General features: G+C 44.0%; 1 protein-coding gene across 3 annotated transcripts in view; it reads left to right on the top strand.

Moving 5' to 3' along the window:
- PIK3C2B (phosphatidylinositol-4-phosphate 3-kinase catalytic subunit type 2 beta) overlaps positions 1–20387 on the top strand; it is a 92392-nt gene that overhangs the window by 9955 nt on the left and 62050 nt on the right. For all 3 annotated transcript variants that reach the window (XM_015422272.1, XM_015422271.1, XM_015422270.1), the window contains exons 3-8: positions 138–292; positions 3816–3936; positions 12744–12855; positions 14958–15037; positions 15302–15365; positions 20051–20197. In XM_015422272.1, coding sequence (XP_015277758.1) covers positions 138–292; positions 3816–3936; positions 12744–12855; positions 14958–15037; positions 15302–15365; positions 20051–20197 — 679 coding nt within the window. The remainder of the gene's footprint in view (positions 1–137; positions 293–3815; positions 3937–12743; positions 12856–14957; positions 15038–15301; positions 15366–20050; positions 20198–20387) is intronic.

Raw genomic sequence — 20387 nt, 5'->3', positions numbered from 1 at the left:
CGTCAAGTACCAAGATCTCTAGGGGAGAAAGAGGAAAGGCAAAACAAGGGGGAAGAGGTTCTTTCTGGTCCTAGAGGGCATGGGCTGGTGACGGGACCCAACAGTACCCTCCTCCATATCTTCTTTATTTCCCACAGCTTGAGATCCGGCTACAGTACAAAGGACTACTCCCTTACTGGTTATGTCTGGAGCACTGTGAACCTCAGTCCCGAACACCTTGGCCATGGGGTCAGCTTGAAAGTGACCGTGGTTTACGACAGTCTGCAGGAGCCTCTCACCTTCACCTGTGACTGTAAGTTGTTAGTTTGAACTAGAAAGTCCCTTCAGTTCATAGCGCCAGGCAGAATTCCTGGCAATAATGTGTTATGGAATGAATGGTCTATGAGGATGTTCTCTGGTTCCTTTAAAACAAATTATAGACCTTGTGGGCTCTTTTCAGACTTTTTTGAGCCACAGTATTCTTATTCATTTGACTGGAAATCAGAAATTTATCTAGTGTTTTTCTTGTGAGAGGGTATCACATTTTTCCAGCTCTTAAATAGCCATGTTCTTTTACAGGACAGAAATATGATGTTCTCCCCATCTTTGTACATACACCTGTTGTAGAATCTGTGTACATATATGAAGTTGCTTTATGCTGAGTCAGACAGGTGGTCCATCTAGCTCTGATTCACAGCAGCTCTCAAGGGACTTACAGAGAACAGTTCTTCTTAATGCCTGATATCTTTGTAGAAATGATAGGGATTGAACCTAGAACCTTCTACTTACAAAGTAGGTGTGCTACCAATGAGCCATGGACCTTTTTAAAGCTATGCTACAGAATATGGTTTTATGTTTCTACTGTATAGCCCTTATGATATTAGCCAGACTTCACAAAAAAATTTCCTCCATGTTCTCATCATTTTGTGAACCCTTTTAACATTGTGTTTTAATTTGTAACATTATTGTGAGACTAGGAATAAGGCCTGTTGTGGAAATAAATACAATGAGCTCTAGAAAGAGGCCTTGGGCACTTAGCATCACTTTGCTGTGGCGACCTCAGCAGGGTATAATGATAGAGTCCACCATTTTCTCCAGGGGAACTGATCTCTGCCATCTGAAAAACAGTTGTAATTCTGAGTGATCTCCAGCCCTCACCTGGAGATTGGCAGCAATGGTTCCCCAAGACGAAATGGCTGGTTTTGAGGGTGGAGTCTATGGCATTGAACCTGAGGTCCCACCCCACCTCAAACCCCACCCTCTCCAGGCTCCACCCCTCAAATCTCCAGGAATTCCCCAACCTGGAGTTGGCAACCCTATCTCCTTCGCAGCCAACCATCAACCTGCCTTTATCTGCCTCTCTGACTTCAGATTTCCATCTCCTCCCTCACCTGCAGCAGTATTTGTGAATTTCACAATTTTATCTAGAGTAATCTTGATTTTGTTCTTTGTGATTGTTTAACTCAATGTTTAATATTTAACGTACTGTTTAAAATGCATTGTCTTGGCATTTTCCATTCAGTATTTGCCATCTTAGTATTTATTTACTCTGTAACAGATTGACAGTTATCCATCCATGTCTTATAAGCGGTGACCAGTATCTAATTTAAGGAGTGTTTTATTCATGTAGTTCACTTGTTTAATGAAGCAGATTTATGCAATTAGTTCAGCTTGACCTTGTTCAACAGGTGAACAAATGCAATTAAACAAAGTCAGATTTCTTGTTAACATTTCCAGTGTAAATGTGGAGATTAATGAATTGTAGGATTTGCTTTCTTTAATTAATTTCAAAGCTTTCCCCCCTTCTCTAACACCTTGTCATAAATCAATCCAAAGTTTACATGCAGAAAAGAAAGGCACTAGTGTGAGACATCACAGTATTAGCTTAAATCAGCTAATCCTTTCTTAAACATGCTGGCATTCCATCTCATGATGTTGCTCTTTCATTGATAGGGAATGGTCATTATTATGTTCTGATGGACATGACATATCGATCAGGTCAATTAAATTTTACAACTAGTCCCCCTTGCGATGTGTGGCCTAGCTTCCTCATTTTAGTCATTCAGAGTTATTTGCTCTGCTGGCAATTTATGCCAGGCTTCTGCATTCTAATTGTAACCCGCAGTTGAGTGTTGGATCCAGTAATCTGATCATACAAGGAATGTGGATGTTTCCTCCCCCCCCCCCCCCCAGCATTTCCTTCTGATCCTTGACAAATTGATTCCTGGGGCCCACCTGGAGTAATAGCCACACAGGACAGTGGGTTTCATTCAGGAGGGGGAAGGGACAAAACAACTCCCTCCTGCCTTTTCATCAGTGCAGCTGGTGGGTGGAAGACAAGATGGGTGCTTTTCCCCTTTTCCCCTACTTTACTGCAACCCACTGAGCTATGTGGCTGTTACTGCTGTAGGGTCCTGTAATCAACTTTCCCAGGTTCAGAAGAGACTGATGGGGAAGGTGAAAGCAGGGAAGATCTGCTACCATGTTTACCTTCCCCTGTTGGATCAGTGAATCCAACCCATTGTTTGGATTGGGGTTTGACCACATGCCCTTTTGTTTCTTTCTGAACCCTATTATTCTAATTTAAGTTTTCTAGGTCCAATATCAGCTGTGGAAGCTGCGGCCTCATTGATCTCATTTATGCCTCCATATAAGAATTCTGTTAACTTTTAGGAGGCTATCCTTTGAGACTAAAATTGAGAGTGATTGAATTGGCAACATTCTGCCTTGCAGCAAAGGGACCATGAAATTAATGAGGCTCAGAAAGAGCAGAGGAGACATAATGACATTTTCAGTGATATCAGGGGAAGTGAGTCCATGGCATGAAACAGGGCAGTGACACTCACCCAGTGGCTTTGGAGCCCCATGTGGCTACTTGATATGCCCCTTTGGTATTTCTGAGCACCATTCCCATTGCACCTGCCCCATGTTTTTAAAAAGTGAGCAAAGCTATTGCCTGGTGAGGCTTGTGGTGACAGATGGTTTTCCCCTTGAAGCAACTTCTGCTGGAGGATGGGTAAGCTGCAAGCCTTGTGCTGTTCTCTCCAACAATCCCTCTGCAGCCTCTACAGCACGTGAACAGCTGCCAAGAGGAGAACAAGCTGGCCACAGTAGGTGGTGGTTTCTCCATGGCCAGCTTGCTCTCCTCTGGGTGCCTTGGCAGCATGCTATGCCTCATGCTGGAGAGACAGCAAAAAGACAGAGAGGAAAGTAAAAGGTGCACAGCCTCCTTGCAAGAGAGCCTTCAGAATGGTGCTGGCTGGCTCAGAGCAGGCTTCTGAAATGGGAAACCTGAGCACCCTTTACTTCCCTTCTTGCTCTCTTCCTGGCACAAGGCAGAATAGCACTGGAGCACCTTGCTCTCGCCTGAGTGGTGGACCTCAAGCCAGGGGAGAAGATAGCAAGGGTGTCTAGGCTTCCCACTGCAGAAGCCTGCCCTGCACAAGCCATCTGTGTTGACTTGGAGCCTCCCTTTGGAATGCTCATGGGCTGAGCAGAGTAGTTCCTGCAGTGAGAAGCCTGAGTGCCCTTTTACTTTTATCTATGCCTCCTTGCTGTCTCCCCAGCATGAGGCAGGTTCCTGCAGCTGTTGGCCAGATCTGAGGAATCAGGCTCTGCAGAGAAAAAACAGGTACTTTGATTATCCTTCCCCAGAAGAGCCCACATACAGTAGTCATGTGGATTTTTGGGTTGATGGTAATTACAAATGTGGTTCTCCATAAGCCACAGAATGAATACCATTGCATTAGGGCAATCAGTGGTCAAGATGGCAAAGTCTGTGGGAATTTTGATGAGGTTCATCATGTTGAGTCTGTTTGTTCTCCATGTCCTTGCAGGTTCTTCCACAGTGGACTTGCTCATTTATCAGACGTTGTGCTACACTCATGATGACTTGCGTGACATCGATGTGGATGAGTTTGTGCTCAAACTGTGTGGCCTGGAGGAATTCCTGCAAAAGTGAGTGAGTGGGCAGCACTTGAAAAAAAGTTAAGATTGCCCATCTTATTTTTGGCATCCTTGATGCATTCTCAATCCCACAATCTTTATGAGCTCTGTGTGTGCTTTACAGATACAGTTCTAGAGATCCTGCTGTTTTTGTGGAGTGAATTGAAGAAATACGGAGTTAGAAATGCTGCAGCTTTAGGCAGTGGGTGGATGGGTGAGAGTGAACATGAAGAGCTCTTCAAATAACCCTAAATCTTTCCCTCTCATATCACATCAAAATGTAAGCACCAGTTGCTAACATGTGTCATGTAGCCCCTCTCTGTTCTTCAAAGGGTGTTTCTCTTACAGTGATTTAATAGAATCTAGTTGTTTCAGATCAGGGCTCCCCATCATGGCAACTGTAGGCACCATGATGCTTGCTGGCACCTTTCTCAGCACCTGTCAAATGTTTTTGGAAATTGGGCAGGGTCAGGCGGGACTTCTGCACAACAGGGCTTATATTTGGTCACCCAAGATCTAATTGGAGTGGAGATTTTTTTAAAAAAACATTGCTTTGGCACTGTCTGCCACCACAGCTGACTGACTGAAGATAAGGTGTTATTTTAGAAAAATATTTCTAAAAGCATCCTGTTAAGCAAAGCTTCTGCTTGGAATGCTGAAGGGTGACTATTTGAGTTATGCATACCCTCACTCCCTGATATTTTGTGGTTGGTTCTGCCTCCTTTGGCAGCCATTTTTGTGGCTGAGCCTATCACGCTGTGTTAGAATTCCAAAGGTGCGTGCAGGCTCAGAAAGGTTGGGGACCTCTGCTTTAGACCATACTGAAAACTTGTTTTGTAAAGGGACTGAAGAACTTGAATCTAATCCCTGTAATCTTTGCTATGATAGCATAAATTGTATTTAACAGCCTTCATTCTGAACTGGTTTCTCTCATTTTCTGCACACACGTTTTCCACTAGTGTTCTAAGTGCTTGGCACTTCTTCCCTAAAAGGGTGATTTTATTGGATAAACTGGATTATTTTGGCACATCCTAGAAGCATGGCTGAGGCAACATTCATTGCTTTATTTCCTGATTCCTTACATAATTGTGATTTACTAGTCAATAAAGCCCCACTGGAGGCCATGGAAGGCCATGACTAAGTCCTGGTACATCTATATGCCTTGACATTAATTTTAATGGAAGAATTCCTTGAAGAGGTAGAAAGTAACATTCTTTTAAGTAATGGTGGTGCTTAATATGTTGGCAGAGGAGTCAGAGAAGTTTAATATTTTTAGAGCTGATCTACAACCTGTTCTATGAAAGAATGACTATCAATGAAGGTGGCACAGTACAGACAGAAGCCCGAATAGAAATGTGCTGGAGACCATTACATTCCTTGCAGCTATCATATAATCCCTGGTGAAAGGTGCTAAATGCTTTCTTGAAAGAACCATGTTTCGAAGTCAAATGTGTGTTGTCACCATGTTTCCATGACTTGTTCAAGTTAATGCGGTTTAGCAGGGGCTACCAAGGTGGCCAGCAACTAATGCTGGTGCATTTTGTGATGTGAAATCTCCCCTGGAGGAATACTGAAAATACCATTTGCTTTTCAGGAGGAAAATCAATAAATTTCTCCCATTGGTTCACTAATAGCCAACCCAGGAATGAGCATTCCAAATTTGTGACAGAACATCTAGGCCATTTAACCTGCTTTTCTTGACCACAGTGTGCTGCATTTCCACCAGACAAATTACTAATGATGTAAGGAGGCATTGAGAGTGGCTTTGTAGTTTTTGATCTTAAGAGTTTGCGGTCCAGCTACAGTGACTGGGAATGCAAGCTGGCAAGTGGAAACTGACTATTACTATGACTGGCTGGTTAGTGAACAGACTGAGTTTAAAACCACAAAGACCTCTGTGGAGAACCATTGTGTGCGCGCGCACGTGTGTGTGCTTATATACAAGAGACAGCATGTGCATTGAAAGCCAGTTCAAGACACAAAACCTCCCAGATTGAAGACTTCTGTGTTTATATGTGGATATAAATGTTGTTGTAGGTCTCAAGGCTATTTCCTTCTCTTCTGGGGCTCTGGCAATAAGCAAAGTGGCTTAAAATGCAGTCTGACTTTCTCTGTATTCATGGAAGGCAATAAGTGTTGTGCACAGGTCAGTTAACTGCTCAGACATCTAAGCATTTCACTTTTGGCATTGCTAGATCTCTTAACACCTTTCAGTCTGCACACTCTGTATAGTAAGTAACTTGTGACTACGATGGATTCTAGAGAGAATGACACCCCTCCTCTCAAGGGGTAACTGGAGGAAAAATGTTCCAGATGTGGAGCCAGAGAACCAGCAAGAACTGTTGCAATGCTTCTTTTTGGCTTCTGGGAGTCTTTATTTTTTAAAATGGTGATGTTGCCATCAGCAGAAAAATCTTCCTGCCTTTTATGTAATGTGCCTTAACTAAAAACAGAAATAAGAAATGTATATCAGATGAGGGAAATAGTACTGCCAACCTAGAACCCACAGGCGCCTCATGTATTCCCCCCCCCCTTGTAAAGGGAACTGGAGCCAGCTTATGGAAAGAAAAAGACACATTCATGATTGCAGCCTTTATAAGTGGAAGGTAGCAAGAAATTGGAGGCTGTAAATTCTTCAGAGGTGTGACTGTACCCTTTCTTTTTGCAGAACTGATAGGTAGGTTTAGGAAGATGTACAGCTCAATTGGATTCCAGCTAATGGACTGTCCACATTATACTCTTGGCCACACTGTACTCTCACTTGCATTCCTCTCCTCATTCTGACATCCCTGAACATCTGGGTGGCCAATCCCTTCTCCTGGGTCTTATATGGCTTGGACATTTTAGGCTCAATGTAGCTTGTAATCTTGACTGGGAGTGGGGGACTCATTAAGACATTCTGCCCCCAATGGTTTCTTGAGTGTGTGTGTGGAGTTTCCTGTCAACATGACCAGTACTCCTGTTGAAGCTTTAGTCAATCTTTGGAAAGCAAAGATGATGCAGGCAGTCGGCCTCACACCTCCCCTGTGGCTCTTTTGGCACTTGAAAAGTTGTGGGGTGGGAGAATAAGGGCACTTCAGCCTGCCATGCTGCAAGCCAGATCAAGATCTGACCCTCACAGCATTTTAAAATCACTTTAAAATGGCAGTGGCCTTTACAGGATGAAGCTGTGGACACCATTGCATCTAGTTTGGCCCTAAGTTGGCAGGCTACTAGAGCACAAATGGAGGAAATCTAGTGTTGAATATAACCAAATGCAGGTTATGACATATTTTTGGTCCTACTCCAGGGTAAAGCATGGTTAGTTCTTTACCACCATTCCACTTACACAAAGCTGTCCAGCTGAGATTTTCCATGTTTGAAGTGCTTGTCCTTCATCCGACCTTGAAGGTTCCAGCACGGATTGTTCTGTAACTTTCACTGATGTGTTTGTAAGGCATTTTTCAATCATTTGCTTCTGTTAGGAACGGGGCACCAATTTTGTCATGTTTCCATAATGAAATAGTGTCAGGCAATGCTCCCTCGAAGTTGTGGAGTCTTGTGAGCAAAAAAAATTACTGTATGAGCTACTGGCATTAAAGTTGTGAGCGAGCAATATAACTACTGCATAAATTAGTTTGCTCTGGAGCCATCCTTCCTAAACAAAGACAAAAATGTGTGAGCTGGAGGCTAAAAAACTGTGAGCTAGCTCACACTAACTCAGCTTAGAGGGAACACTGGTGTCAGGGCAGAGTCGAGTCACATTTACTTGGATGAGTTTCATTTGTTGCAGTCTGAGAATGTGAATGAGTCAATGGGAGGCATGTGGGATGCCACTTTGATTCTTGTCCTCAGCTTTTAACAGCTAACTGGAGAGGACTACTGACCTGTGACCTGTCTGTGATTAATGCTTCTTTGAAGGAAGAGGAAATCCCTGCTGCCTTGAAGGAGGTTGCGGTAAGGCCCCTCCTGAAGAAGCTTTCTTTGGTCTCACTTATTTAAATCCTCCATCAGCCTTTAGCAAATATCCTCTTGGACACAGTGATGAAGCAGGTAGTGACTGTTACACACCAGTCTTACTTGGATGAGATAAGTTTTGTGGACCTGTTTCAATCTTCCAGCTTGAGCCTGATGTATACACTACAATTTGTAACATACAGCTGGAGTTCCACTGACCTGACTTTAGTGTTTGAAGTATCAAGAGCAGGTAAACTTGTTTTTCAAGCACCTATGTGCTGATTCAGATTGGGACTGCAGTGTGGAGGGAGAATAGTCTTCAACCTCCCCACCCCCATGCAGCTTTCCTGACTCGAAATGACCCTGAGGGGCATTATTTGCCTTATCTGCATATACTGATGAGCTACATGTGCACCTCATCAATGGGGCAAAGGGTAGGATCTGGAAAACCAGAGTTCGGAAAGTCCACAGAGGCTCATCAGTTATATGAAGGCTCATCCTTCATATAAATATTGAGATACAGCAATTGCTGTTTGGGTAATGAATTCTGGCTCCCAGTCCTTATTGAAAACCCTTCTGTTCTTCTATAAATGTCTTGTAAGGGGCAAGAATCTGTATAAGTTCAAGATGGGTAAGTAGGACAGCCATTCCTGCCATGTACGTTTTTGGTTTCTTTAGAATACCTGGAAGGCTGAGATTTTTGGAAATGGGGGAAGTTAGTTGTTACAGGGAGGTTCTACCTGTTGTTGTGCATAGACTGCCTCTGTACAGCCATTCCTGCACATGCTGTCTTATGTCTCCTGTGAAATACTAACTCTGCTTTTGAAGCTAAGCCTTGCAGGATAAGGACTATATCAGACAGCATTTCTTTTGAAGGCTTAACACAACAAGCCTGTGCTCTGTATGTGTTACCTTGAATACATATTGAACGTTGAATTATATGACTGGCTACATGAAATGTCTGATCAATATTTAGACATATGCACAGACAAATACTGTGCACATTATTCATACTCTGGCTTTTGAAAGGGTGGGACAGAGAGTTGTGTGTAGATTGAAATGAGATAGCCTGACCCATTGTATGTTCCCTTCTTGGCAGCACCCAAAGTACCAAATGTAGAAGGCAAAAGTGCTCCCCACTGTACCTCTATCTAGATGAAAACCACTTTAATGAGTTGGTGTGCCAAAGTTTCCCTATAGCTCAACAATGTCATTTGGGAAACATTAGGAAGAAAACTTTGTTTTCTCTTGGCTTAATCCCATCCCCAAAGACGAGTGCCAAAACCCCTTGTTGGTTCAGACAGCAGGAGACCTGCTATTTGTCCTACTGGGGGAAACATACAAGTACCATCACACAGGTTATAAACTAGTTCAAATTACTTTTGTGCATCATGTTGATCTGAAAGCGCTCAAACCGAAAGGCAAAATACAGCAGAAAAAAAGAGCAACATGTGTTTCCCATATTCTCTATTTTAGAACAAATGTTCCAATTATCCTATTTGTTCCTGTATACTGCAGTTTTTAAAATAAGCAGAGAAGTGCTGATATCATAAATACAGATGAAATTGTTTGATCTGGAGAGATTTTGTAACCTGTCCAATTGTGGCACAGGGAGTATATGGCAGTTGAAGAAAAGGCATTGTTCATCTAACTGCTGGCCCATCCTTCTAGACAGCTTCCCCCAGGAAAACTTTGCTGCAGTTTTGGCTTGATGCGTTGCTACAATTTTCTAGCATCTTTTGCTGAGTCAGCAGCTAGCTAGCAAATGGCCTTTAATTCTCAAGTCACATGTGCTTCAGCTTACACTGCTTGAAGTGTGCAGACATCAGTCTAATGTGCACGCACTAGAAAGTCTAACATATTGGACAAATTACAAAGTAACTCTTGGTGGTCTGGCAGCACCTCAGGAATAGATAATGATTTCTGTGCATAAAAATAATTTCTCCATGAGAGTGTTCATTTTCTGTTGCAAGAGGGCAATATTATTTGAGCTCCCCAGTTCCATTTTCAGTTTTAAACAATGGCTTTCAAAGCGTTGGAAATCACAAGAAAATCATTATTTTTCTGTGCCAGCTTTTATTTAAGGATTTTTGCAAAACAGAGGCAGACGTGCAATTGGATGGCTCCTGTACCCTTCTAAATGGACTGACAGTCATAGCCTGCAATCCTGTTACAACTATGGTGGGCATGGTTTTCTTATTCTCCTACAAGATCAATTTCCTTTAGCTGGGTGCTCTTTTATAGGATATAGTCTGAATTTTGCATACCCTTTAATTGTATGTATTTGGTATTGACACAGAATATATTTGTTTTGCTATTGATTCCTGTTGTTGGTGCACACCAAATATTTACCCCGTATTGGAACTACAATTCACATCCAAGGAATAACAAAAATTCCCCTTATCCTATTAACTCTTGAACTTGCATGCCCTGCTGAGTTGCTCCCTGTATGTCCCTCAGGGCAGGGGGTGAAGTTCAGACCTCATAAGCAGAAAAATCCTTCGTAAAACATGTAGATGCTTCTATGTGTGGTGTTCCAACTTACTGAACTCAATTTAAATGGTCCAGGTTATAGAGCAGAGAACAGGAGGAACAAAAATTGCCCTTTCCATGCATTCCTGTTTTCCAGGATAAAGAACCCTTTAGTGACTTTGTCCCAGATGAGTGTAGCACCTCTTTCTCTTAATGCAACGAAAACACCTATTTTCAATTACCAGGTGTATGAGTTGCTCTCATTGTGCAGCAAAGGAGCACACCCAGAGTGCCCAGCCATTGGACAAATATCCTGGCAGCCCAGTGGATGTGCTGGCCTGGATTATTTATTTTATTATATTTTTATCCCGCCCTCCCCGCTTTCAGCCCACTGTGTCTTCAGGGCTTAGGAAGCAAGTAAGAATGTTGAAATCCAATAAAGCACCTCTTCAAATAATAAAATAAGAAATCAAGATTAAATATTGTAAAATTACCCATCATTAAAAAACCTGCCCAATAAAAATGACTTTCAGGACTTCCTGCAGATGAATGCAGCGTCTTTCTAGAGAGCTTGCAGAGTTGGTGTTTCTAGAGGATTTTGCGATCTCTTTTTTTCCAGTCTTTGTGGGTTTTTTCCTCTCCTGTTTTTCCCCCTCCTGTATATTTTTCTTCCCTTGAAAAACAGAGCACCCTCTGCCTCCTGGCTCTGCAGAGTTCTTACTTGTGTGATGGCAGCTGTGGCGGTCCAGAGCCCGGATGTAGGCTCTGCTGAGATAAGAACTGACCTTTCCTTTTGGACTGGCAGGTGAAAGGGCTAGACTTCCTGTTATGACTGCCCTTCTGCCCTTTACCATTGCACTTCCTTTTATCAAGAACACAAGCAGAGTTTGAGTTCAGCATATATAGTGTATTCCAGGTTCTGGTTTGCATGCACATGGTACTTACAGAGTCTGCATTGGCAGGGCATGAACTAAAGAGGTGCTATGTTCAGAGAGAGATAGATAGGCTCTTCAGATAAGGATCTGTGAGCCAGTATGATGTCCAGTGTAAACCACTTTGGAAAGAAAGGTGAGGTAAAGGCTGGGTTTGAAGTAAGATAAGATGATAAGATAACCTACTTCCGAAAGACTTTTTCACTTTGATTACTTTTTATTGTTGCAGTTCTGTGGAGAAGAAAGGGGGCCACATCAAGGCAAGACAAAGATGAAAATTCAAATGGTGAAGAATAGGAATCTTTAATAATTAGTTTTAGTTTAGTTTAGTTTATTTCTACAGTCCTTAGACCAGTCATACAAAAAGAAATACACCTTTACAAAATTCCAAGATTTTAAAATACATCAATAAAACATTAAAAGCAAAATTTAATCTAATTTCAAACTACTATATCTAACTAGCTGCCTTGGGGTTTCCGTGATCTGAGTATCACCACACAAAAACTGGCTTACTTGGTGGGTAATCTTGGGATTTCTATCAGATAGAAGGAACATTCTGTTCAGCTGAGGCCTCTCCCCTCCCTAAACTCTAGCTTCTGTAGATTCCACCACAGAATATCCAGGAATTTCCCAACCTGGAGCTGGCAACCCTAGTCAGGACTGGCCCCAATGAGTTCTCCACAAAGGCCTGGAAAGCGCCTCCTGTCTTTGCCTTTTAACTGACAGAACCAAGCTTGGTTGCCTAGCAACAAACACTGAGGGAAAGGTTAGTCCCACAGGAGCCAAGCAGGAGGAGTGTCTTCATCAGGAGAGACGGCCGTTTGGCAGTTTATTCTGTGAGAGAAGAGTTTCCAGGCTGGCAGTAGGTGGGGGAGAGGAGGTGACCCAGCACCCAGCCAATGGGACACGAATACTCTTGAGTGGCAGTTGATGGACCAATGGCTGATGGAGCGCACTGCACAGCCAATGGGAGAGATAGAAATGGCCAATATGTAAGGGAATTATATATGTAGGATTCTTTTTCTTCTGCACTATTTGTTTCTTCATCTTCGTGTTGCAGTTCTGTGCAAATTATGAGTGTTGCCTATAAAGACTGTGTTTCCTTTCAAACTCTTTCTGTTCCATCTCTGCATTCCATTCTTTGTCACTGCTGTTGTGGTTTCTTTAGGAGATTTACCATTTTAATGGTTTAAAAAAGCTTACTCTTTTAAGCCCAGTCATGAAATGAAATTGCTAATTGCTGTTTCCTTGGGAGAAAAACTGAGACACATACAAATGATTTGACTTATCCATATCTCCAAGATAAGCTAATGCTAGATCCAGGATATTCCTCATCTGCTGTGCTGTATGCAGAATTGTAGAGGCTACTGGATAAACAGTGAATTCAAAGATCTTTCCTGCCTGCAGGAGCCTCTATACAAAGAGTGGGGGCTTTTGGCTTCAGAGGGATAAAAAAACCCCTTGTTTGCATCCTTTCAGCAAACACCCGCTGGGAAGCCATGAATACATCCAACACTGCAGGAAGTTTGACATCGACATCCGGCTGCAGCTGCTGAAGAGGAAGGCTGTGCGCAGTGACTTGGCTCGGACAGTGAGTACCTGCTTTGCCAGTGAGCACAAAGTTGTGTTGGGGGAGGGACAGAGGCATTGCCTACCAGCTGTCTGGGCTGTCTGCTGTTTCTAGCGGGCAAAATTTCTACTCCATCTAAAGGTGACAATATAGTGACATTAGAGTTGCCAACCTCCAGGTGGTGGCTGGCGATCTGGGATTACAACTGACTTCTAGGCAACAGAGATTGGTTTGCCTGGATAAAATGGCCATTTTGGAAGGTGGACTCTATGACATTACAGTTCACTGAAGTTCTTCCCCTCCCCAAACCCTTCCCTCCTCAGGCTCCCCCCCTAAAATCTCCAGGTATTTCCCAACCTGGAGCTGGCAACCCTAGGTGACATAAAGGGTGGGGAAAGGGCTGTTCTCTTGGGTGATAGGAATTGAAACTTAGGGTGTTAACTCCTGGTCAGGTTGTGATGTTTACCTTATTACAGAGAAAGGATCACAGTTTTAACAATATGTCAGATACCTGGTTACCTGCAATTGTATTTGGTGTTTACATTTCATATCAGCAGAACAGTGGCGCTACCAGCTGTTGCTTGAACTGCTACAAAGCATGGTTGAAGGACCAGTGCCTGCCTTTAATTATTGATCAGATTTGCAAAAGAAAAACTCAAGATGGCAAACAACTACAAATAGGTGAAACAGGCCAAAAGCAAAAGGGGGCTTGCTGTGTCTCCCTCCTTCTCTTGCTGTGTGGCTAGCCACTGTAGTACTCTGGGGAGGAGGAGCCTGGTGACCACTGGCCGGGCAGGCTGATGGGAAGGAGCTTTGTTCTGTCTCCTCTCCTTCTGCAGAATGGCTGGTCACTGATGGACTCTGAGCCCCTGGCAAAAATTGTGTCCAATGCCTCCTTTAGTCAAGAATCCAAATCTGTCACCAAAGATCTCTTATAGCAGATGTAGCCAAAGGGCAGCAAGAAACTCTCCATGTCCATGGGTTTAAGCAGTGGAGTTGCTGCCTGATCTTGATCTGAGGATTCCTTCTCTTGACCAGCAGTCTGCCTTTAGTCCCAACTATAATAGCTTTTGCAAGAGCTTTTGTTTGGCAACACCTACGAAAGCATGCCTCACTGATGACGATAGATACACAAGGAAATGCCTTTGTTGCAGCTTCTGGCTGGTGGAAGGCTACACCAATATTAGGAGTGAGAGGCCTATAGAGTGGCTCTTGCAATATGGTATAAAAAATCACTGAAGGCTTAATGAGCAGTATTCTTGCACTCTAGTTTTGGCAAAGTGGGTGACGCTTCAGGCTGGTGCAAAGAGGCAAGGGGGTCCCTCCACACTAGGATCTGAGGTTGGATCTTGTGCCCTAGTGCCTCTATACAGCAGATTGTAGGATAAGGTACTAAATGGTCACTTCAGGCTGGTGCAAAGAGGCAAGGGGGTCCCTCCGCACTAGGATCTGAGGTTGGATCCTGTGCCCTATTGCCTCTATGCAGCAGATTGTAGGATAAGGTTCTAAATGGTCGACAAGCTCACTCCAGAGAGCAGTGCTGCAGGTCTTTTGACTCTACACATTTCAGTGGTTCATGCATGATTCAGAAGCTGCATTTTCCTGGAACAGGATTGCTCTTGAATGTTATGCTTATGTCTGAGTTGCCACACCTTTTATATGTAAATTGCTTCCTTAATAACTGCTGGTGGATCTGACAATACATAATACATGGTTTGGAAGTGATTCATACATACAGTGCATTCATACTTGTTAGGATCACTTGCAGGAACAATCCATATGCCTGGGAAGATGTAATCTCTGTAATGGCTATTAACATGGATCTAGAAAACTTTTCAGACTTCTAACAGGAACTCTAGGGAGAAATTCAGTGAGAAATTCAGAGCTCATCCCCATCTCATATTAATAGGATTTGTTCATGTAGATACCAGGAATTTCAGTCACATTCATTAGAAAATGGCAGTGTTCATGAGAACACATGAGCCGCCTTATACCGTAAGACCATTGGTCTACCAAGTACTATGATTACTGTCTACTCACAGGCAGTTTGGCTACTAGCCAGACTTGGAAGGCCTAACAGAGAGACACTGAATGCACTTGAACAACTGTCTTCCTTTTTGTAGCCAAACGATGATCAGAGTCCCTCCACGCTCAACCACTATGTTCACCTCCAGGAGAGGCCAATCAAGCAGACCATCAGCAGGTAAAGATGAGTCAGGAACTAAAGCAGATATGGGGGGGTGGGGACAGCATCTGTACAGCTTTCATGGAACAGGCAAGCTAGAGCTCACTAATAAAGGCCAACTTAATAGATCCAGGATTGTTTTGGACCAGCTGCATTGCCACCACTCAAGCTGTCTGGTAAGAACTAGAATAGAGGCTGTAGCAGAGATCTTTCACATGCAGCAGGTATGGCATCTTGTCCCCGTTTCTTGACTGAGCTGTTCTGTTCTTTTCCCCCCAACAGGCAGGCCCTGAGCCTTCTCTTTGATACCTTCCATAATGAGGTGGATGCATTCCTTGCAGCTGAGGTGAGAGGGCAGTGTTGGGATTAATGCTGTAATGCGTAGGGCAAAGTCCAGAAGGGGCACTTCCTAATATAAAATATCTAGAATAATACCCAGCATAAGAGTCTGAGATATGTATGTGCAGGACTGTGCTGATATGTTCTTTGGGCCACTAATCACATTTCTGCCATGGCTTCCCTAAGGGAGAACTGTCTCCCTTACCAGCACTAAGATAAGATGTTTACGAGTTTATAGTTACTCTGTCTGCTCCCTTTAAAAAAATCCTTGATATTACAGGGCAATACAACACCTGATATGCTTTGCAATATGTTCTTGAAGTGGTAAATTTAAACACACATTTTATGTGTTGCAAATATTTTTCCCCCGTTACACTTTTTCGTTGGGCCTTTCTGAAATCAACTTATTGCTCACATTGTGTTTTGCTTCCTGCTTGAAGCCGATGGGAGGGTTATGCTGCTTTGCTAGGGTTGGGTCTGCCTATAAAATGAGAACCGACTTGAACCCTACTTGAACCTTTCCCTTCCCGGCCTCATCTGACAGTGAAGGGCTTGCCTGCTTCTCCTTTTCCTCATTCCAGTCTTGAATCCTTCATGGGAATCCGATTTCTCAACAAGGTGAGGACTGCCAGCCACGAGTATGTTTGGTACTGCAGCCAAGAGGCTGAGCTACACAGCAACATCGGCTATCAGTCAGAGCAGGAAACATACTGTGTGTAGTGGAGGGATCCCCAGGTTCTATTCTTGGCAGCATCAGCAGTTCTTATGCTACTTATCTGTTCTTTTTTTTCAGTTTCTCTTGGGACAAGTACAATTTAAAAAACCACACACCAGGGCTATTTTTGGGCAGGAACGCACAGGAACGGAGTTCCAGCTGGCTTCAGAGCTGGCCACGCCCACTACAGCCAAAACCTCTGTGTGCATGGCTACAGAGGGAAGGCCTGGAGAGTGGCCCCCCCCCCGGCAGCTCCGAGGCAGGCGGGCCAGGGGGGGCCCTGGAAGGATCAGGGAAGCATTTAAATGCCTCCCGTGCCTTTCCCGGCCTGTCCAAGGGCTGGCTTGTCCGGGTGCTTTGCAGCTGCGGGGCGCCCGGGCAAGCCAAGGGAAGGCATGGGGGTATGGCCTAATAGGCTAATGAGCTGTGCTGTCAGGGGTGTGGCCTAATATGCTAATGAGTTTCTGATATTGGGTGTGGCCTATTATGCTAATGAGTTCCTGCTGGGCTTTTTCCACAAAAAAAGCCCTGACACACACGCATGCATTTTGTCTGCTGTTGTGAAGGTTGTTTCTAATGTCTGTAGATGCAGAAGACTTTTTTCCATTTGGAAAGTTCCGGATTGCTTGACCCTTAATACAGATTAGAATGTACGTTTCAGACTCGATGAGTGGTGAAGCAAAGGAGAAAGTAAGTTAAGCAAGAGACTTCTGTTGCCTGCTAAGCTAGCTGTAAGGTCTTCTTTTTGCTTGAAAGTTATCTGGCCAGCACTGAAAGTAAGGTTTCATATTGTTGCATGCTTCCGTCCTATAGATGGGTAGTATAGCTGGAGGTGGAGGAACTAGAGCCTATGACAAAAGAAATGGTAAAGTTCCTTAGTAATCATGTATGTTTTACCTCAGTGGGTCTTAATTGTTAAGAACTTTCTCTATTTTCGAGACCCGGGTGCTGCATGATGGAGTGAGCTCCCATCTCTAGTTCCAGCTCCTGCCAACGTAGCAGTTCGAAAGCAAGAAATTTAAAGTAGATAAATAGGTACCACTTCGGTGGGAAGGTAACAGCATTCCGTGCGCCTTGGTGTTTAGTCATGCTGGCCACATGACCACGGAAACGTCTTCGGACAGCGCTGGCTCTTCGACTTTGAAATGGAGATGAGCACCGCAACCCTAGAGTCGGATTCGACTGGCTTTCGAGCAAGGGAACCTTTAGCTTTACCTTTACCTATCTCTATCCAAGCATTTGTCAGGGCTTGGCAGAGGTGATTCCCCCCCCCCCCCCCCGGTGAAGGGTACGGGTTGAGATGTGTTGGTGTGTGAAGAAACAGCCGTTCAGACTCTGAAAGAGACACAGCAGCACAGAGAGCTATTTGGATGATTACAGCACCCTGGGGATACAGGATCTGCCTCTGGAGATATGACGTGAGGTAGCCCATCTGCTGCCCTATGGGGGTACTTCTTTCCTTCCACCTGTGCTCTGCTTGTACGTTTATAAATAAAGAAATACAAGTGGGGAACCAGTGATACTCACGGTGTGTGTGTGTGTGTGTGTGTGTGTGTGTGTGTGAATTCTCCTGGCTCAGTGGGGGGTTGAGGGACTTGGCAGGGGAGATGATCCTGGAGCCCTCCTCTGCTGCAGCCCGGCACAGCTACCAGCATCCTCCTCAGCCGCAACCAAGCCCAGCATGGCTCCATTAAGCAACTGAGGGCTGTACAGTTAGGAGAACCATAGGGCCAGTTATCCCCAACTTCTGTTCTTACAACTTCTCCTACCTTTCATGCTTCCTGTCCAATGGATTTGTAGGCTTAAAGCAGTCCTGTGTCACTCTGAAGGCTAACAGATATATTATGGCATAATCTTTCATGGGCCAGAATCCACAAAAATTTAGTTAGCAATACATTTGTTTGCATTTCAGGTAACAGAAGAATCCTATTTATTTTTTATTTATTCATTTATTTTTTGGTGGAGCAAGCCATACCCATCTACAATGTGTAGAATTTGTATGCAGTAATCCACACTGCCCCTTAGTGGCAATTCCATCTGCATATTCTGAGGCATTCAGTCTGGATTTATTTTGGTGGAAGGCTGTAGCAACGTCAAATGAAATCCTTGGTTCCGGGAAGCTTAGTGTTGGCATTCCAGCAATTAGTAATTTGAGAATTATGGCATGCTTGAAATCAGCTGAGAGGCATTTTCAGCTGTCTCCCCAAATCCTTTTTGTTTTGGAAGCTGATTCTTCGCCTTGGAGATGATGGCAAGTTTTAGCAGACGAGGTATAAAGACCATGTCCCTTCAGCTCTTATGGACACTGGTGAATGGGCATCATGGGCAAGTGAAGCCTTAAGCAGCTCCTAAATTTGTTGAACTTGGCCGGTTTCCTTTTCTTTTTGCTTGCTTTGGCCAAGCTCACCAGAGATTCTGGGACTGTGCTTTTTGAGTAGTCAGGCCAGCTTCTAGCTCAGAAAGCAAAGTTTAGAACAAGCAAAGGGGTATGCATTAAGTTGGAAACAAGCACATCTTAAGCTTCAGCAATTATCCAATGACAATTGTTGTAAAAATGATGAAGCTAAATTCCAAGCAGTGTTTTGGAGGCATTTTCACACTTGTTCACTCTGGTTGTTGCATATGTGTCAAGTGTCACCTAAATTTCTTTCTATGTGTGCAAAGGAGGAAGGAATGCATAGGATAGAAGAAGTGGAGATTTCTCAGCCTGTTAGCAGACTTCAGACCGCTTGGTCTGGAGTACTTCCAGGTGTCATTAAAATTATTTCAGAAGTATTTTAAGGACTGCAGCCTTAATAAAGGGTTTGTGTGTTGGGAGAGGGGATTTCATTCTTTTTTGATTCGCAGATCAGAGGCAGGGTAAGTAGGGTTGCCAGCCTCCAGGGGTTCCCTGGGGATCTCCTGGATTTACATCCAGTCTCCAGACAACAGAGATCTGTTCCCCTGGAAAAAATGGCTGCTTTGGAAGGTGGACTCTATGGCATTAAATACCAATAAAGTCCTTCCCCTCCCCAAAGCCCATTCTTCCCAGGCTCCACCCCCCAAGTCTCCAGGTTTTTCCAAACCCAGAGTTGGCAACCTTGATGGTAAGGCATATTCTGAAGGAGCCTAAAAACATAAGAAGAGACCTTCAGGACCAGGGCCCAAATATGCCCCTTTCTTTTGTTTCCCCCCCCCCCCCCCCAAAAAAATGGCTTTCAGAGGTATAATGACATCACAGTTATTAACTATTGAGGGCTCTATCATCCATGAAATTGTTTAATACCCTTTTAGAGGGTATAAGCTAGTAGCTGTCCTGTGGCAGTGAGTTCCACACATGCATTTTGTGAAGAAATAAGTAATTTAGATGCTGAATTAAGCTTGTTGGGATCTGTTTGATGATTCCCCCTTGCCTGGGCAATATTCTGCATGCAGCAAGTAAATGTGGCAAGAAGAATTTAGGCAAAGGAAATTCATCTCTCAGCACTGGACCGCCTTGTTCTGCAGTTTGTATCCATTTCCTCCAGAGTGGTGCTATTCCCTGATGAGGCAAAATGAAATATACTGGGTTCGACACGTGTGAGTGATCAGCTCATAGTTTATTAGTGATTCCAGCAAACACAAGACAACTCTAGCAGGACCGAAGCCCTGCTTAAATCCATGCACAACACTCCACCCCCACACACCCACTCCCCGTGATAGGCTATTTACAGTGCGCCTCCTGGTCTATAGGTTCCTTCCAGGATCCTAGCTATCTATTGTTCTAGGTTTCAAGCTTGGTCATTCAATGCCGGGCCCAGGACATAACACAAAACATGAAGCTTCCTCTGTGTGCATCTGAATGTTAGCATCTTGTTCACCCTAATGGTCCATGTAAACTGTTTGCTTCTGATTTAGCAGCATGCCACATGTGGATCTTCATAGTAGGCAAGACTGCATGGCTAAACTGTCACCAACTGCCGTCATTGACGTAGGCTCTTGTTTGATTCCCCATTCAGGGAGACTTCCACCTGAAGGCTGAGCGGGTGATCCAGTCTGTCATGGCCATTTGCAGTGCTCTCGCTGCTGTGGAGTCTCAGGAGATCACAGGTGCCCTGAATCAGCTGCCACCGTGCCCATCTCGCATGCAGCCCAAGATCCAGAAGGTAAGAAGCAAGCATGAAAGACAGAGGGAAGTGAAATTTACTCTGAATGCCAAAATTAAATAGGAGGAAATGAGGACAAGAGTTTTACCTCTGCTACAGACTGTAGAAGAAACAACAAGTGCTACGTGCTGTGTACTTGATGCTAAGAAGCATATTTGAGCCTGTCTCATGCTACTTTTGCCACCCATGT

Source organism: Gekko japonicus, unplaced genomic scaffold, assembly GCF_001447785.1.
Source record: "Gekko japonicus isolate JY-2015 unplaced genomic scaffold, Gekko_japonicus_V1.1 scaffold546, whole genome shotgun sequence".
Taxonomy (NCBI): Eukaryota; Metazoa; Chordata; class Lepidosauria; order Squamata; family Gekkonidae; genus Gekko; species Gekko japonicus.
The sequence above is the reverse complement of the archived record's forward strand: the minus strand, read 5'-3'. Positions and strand labels throughout refer to the sequence as shown.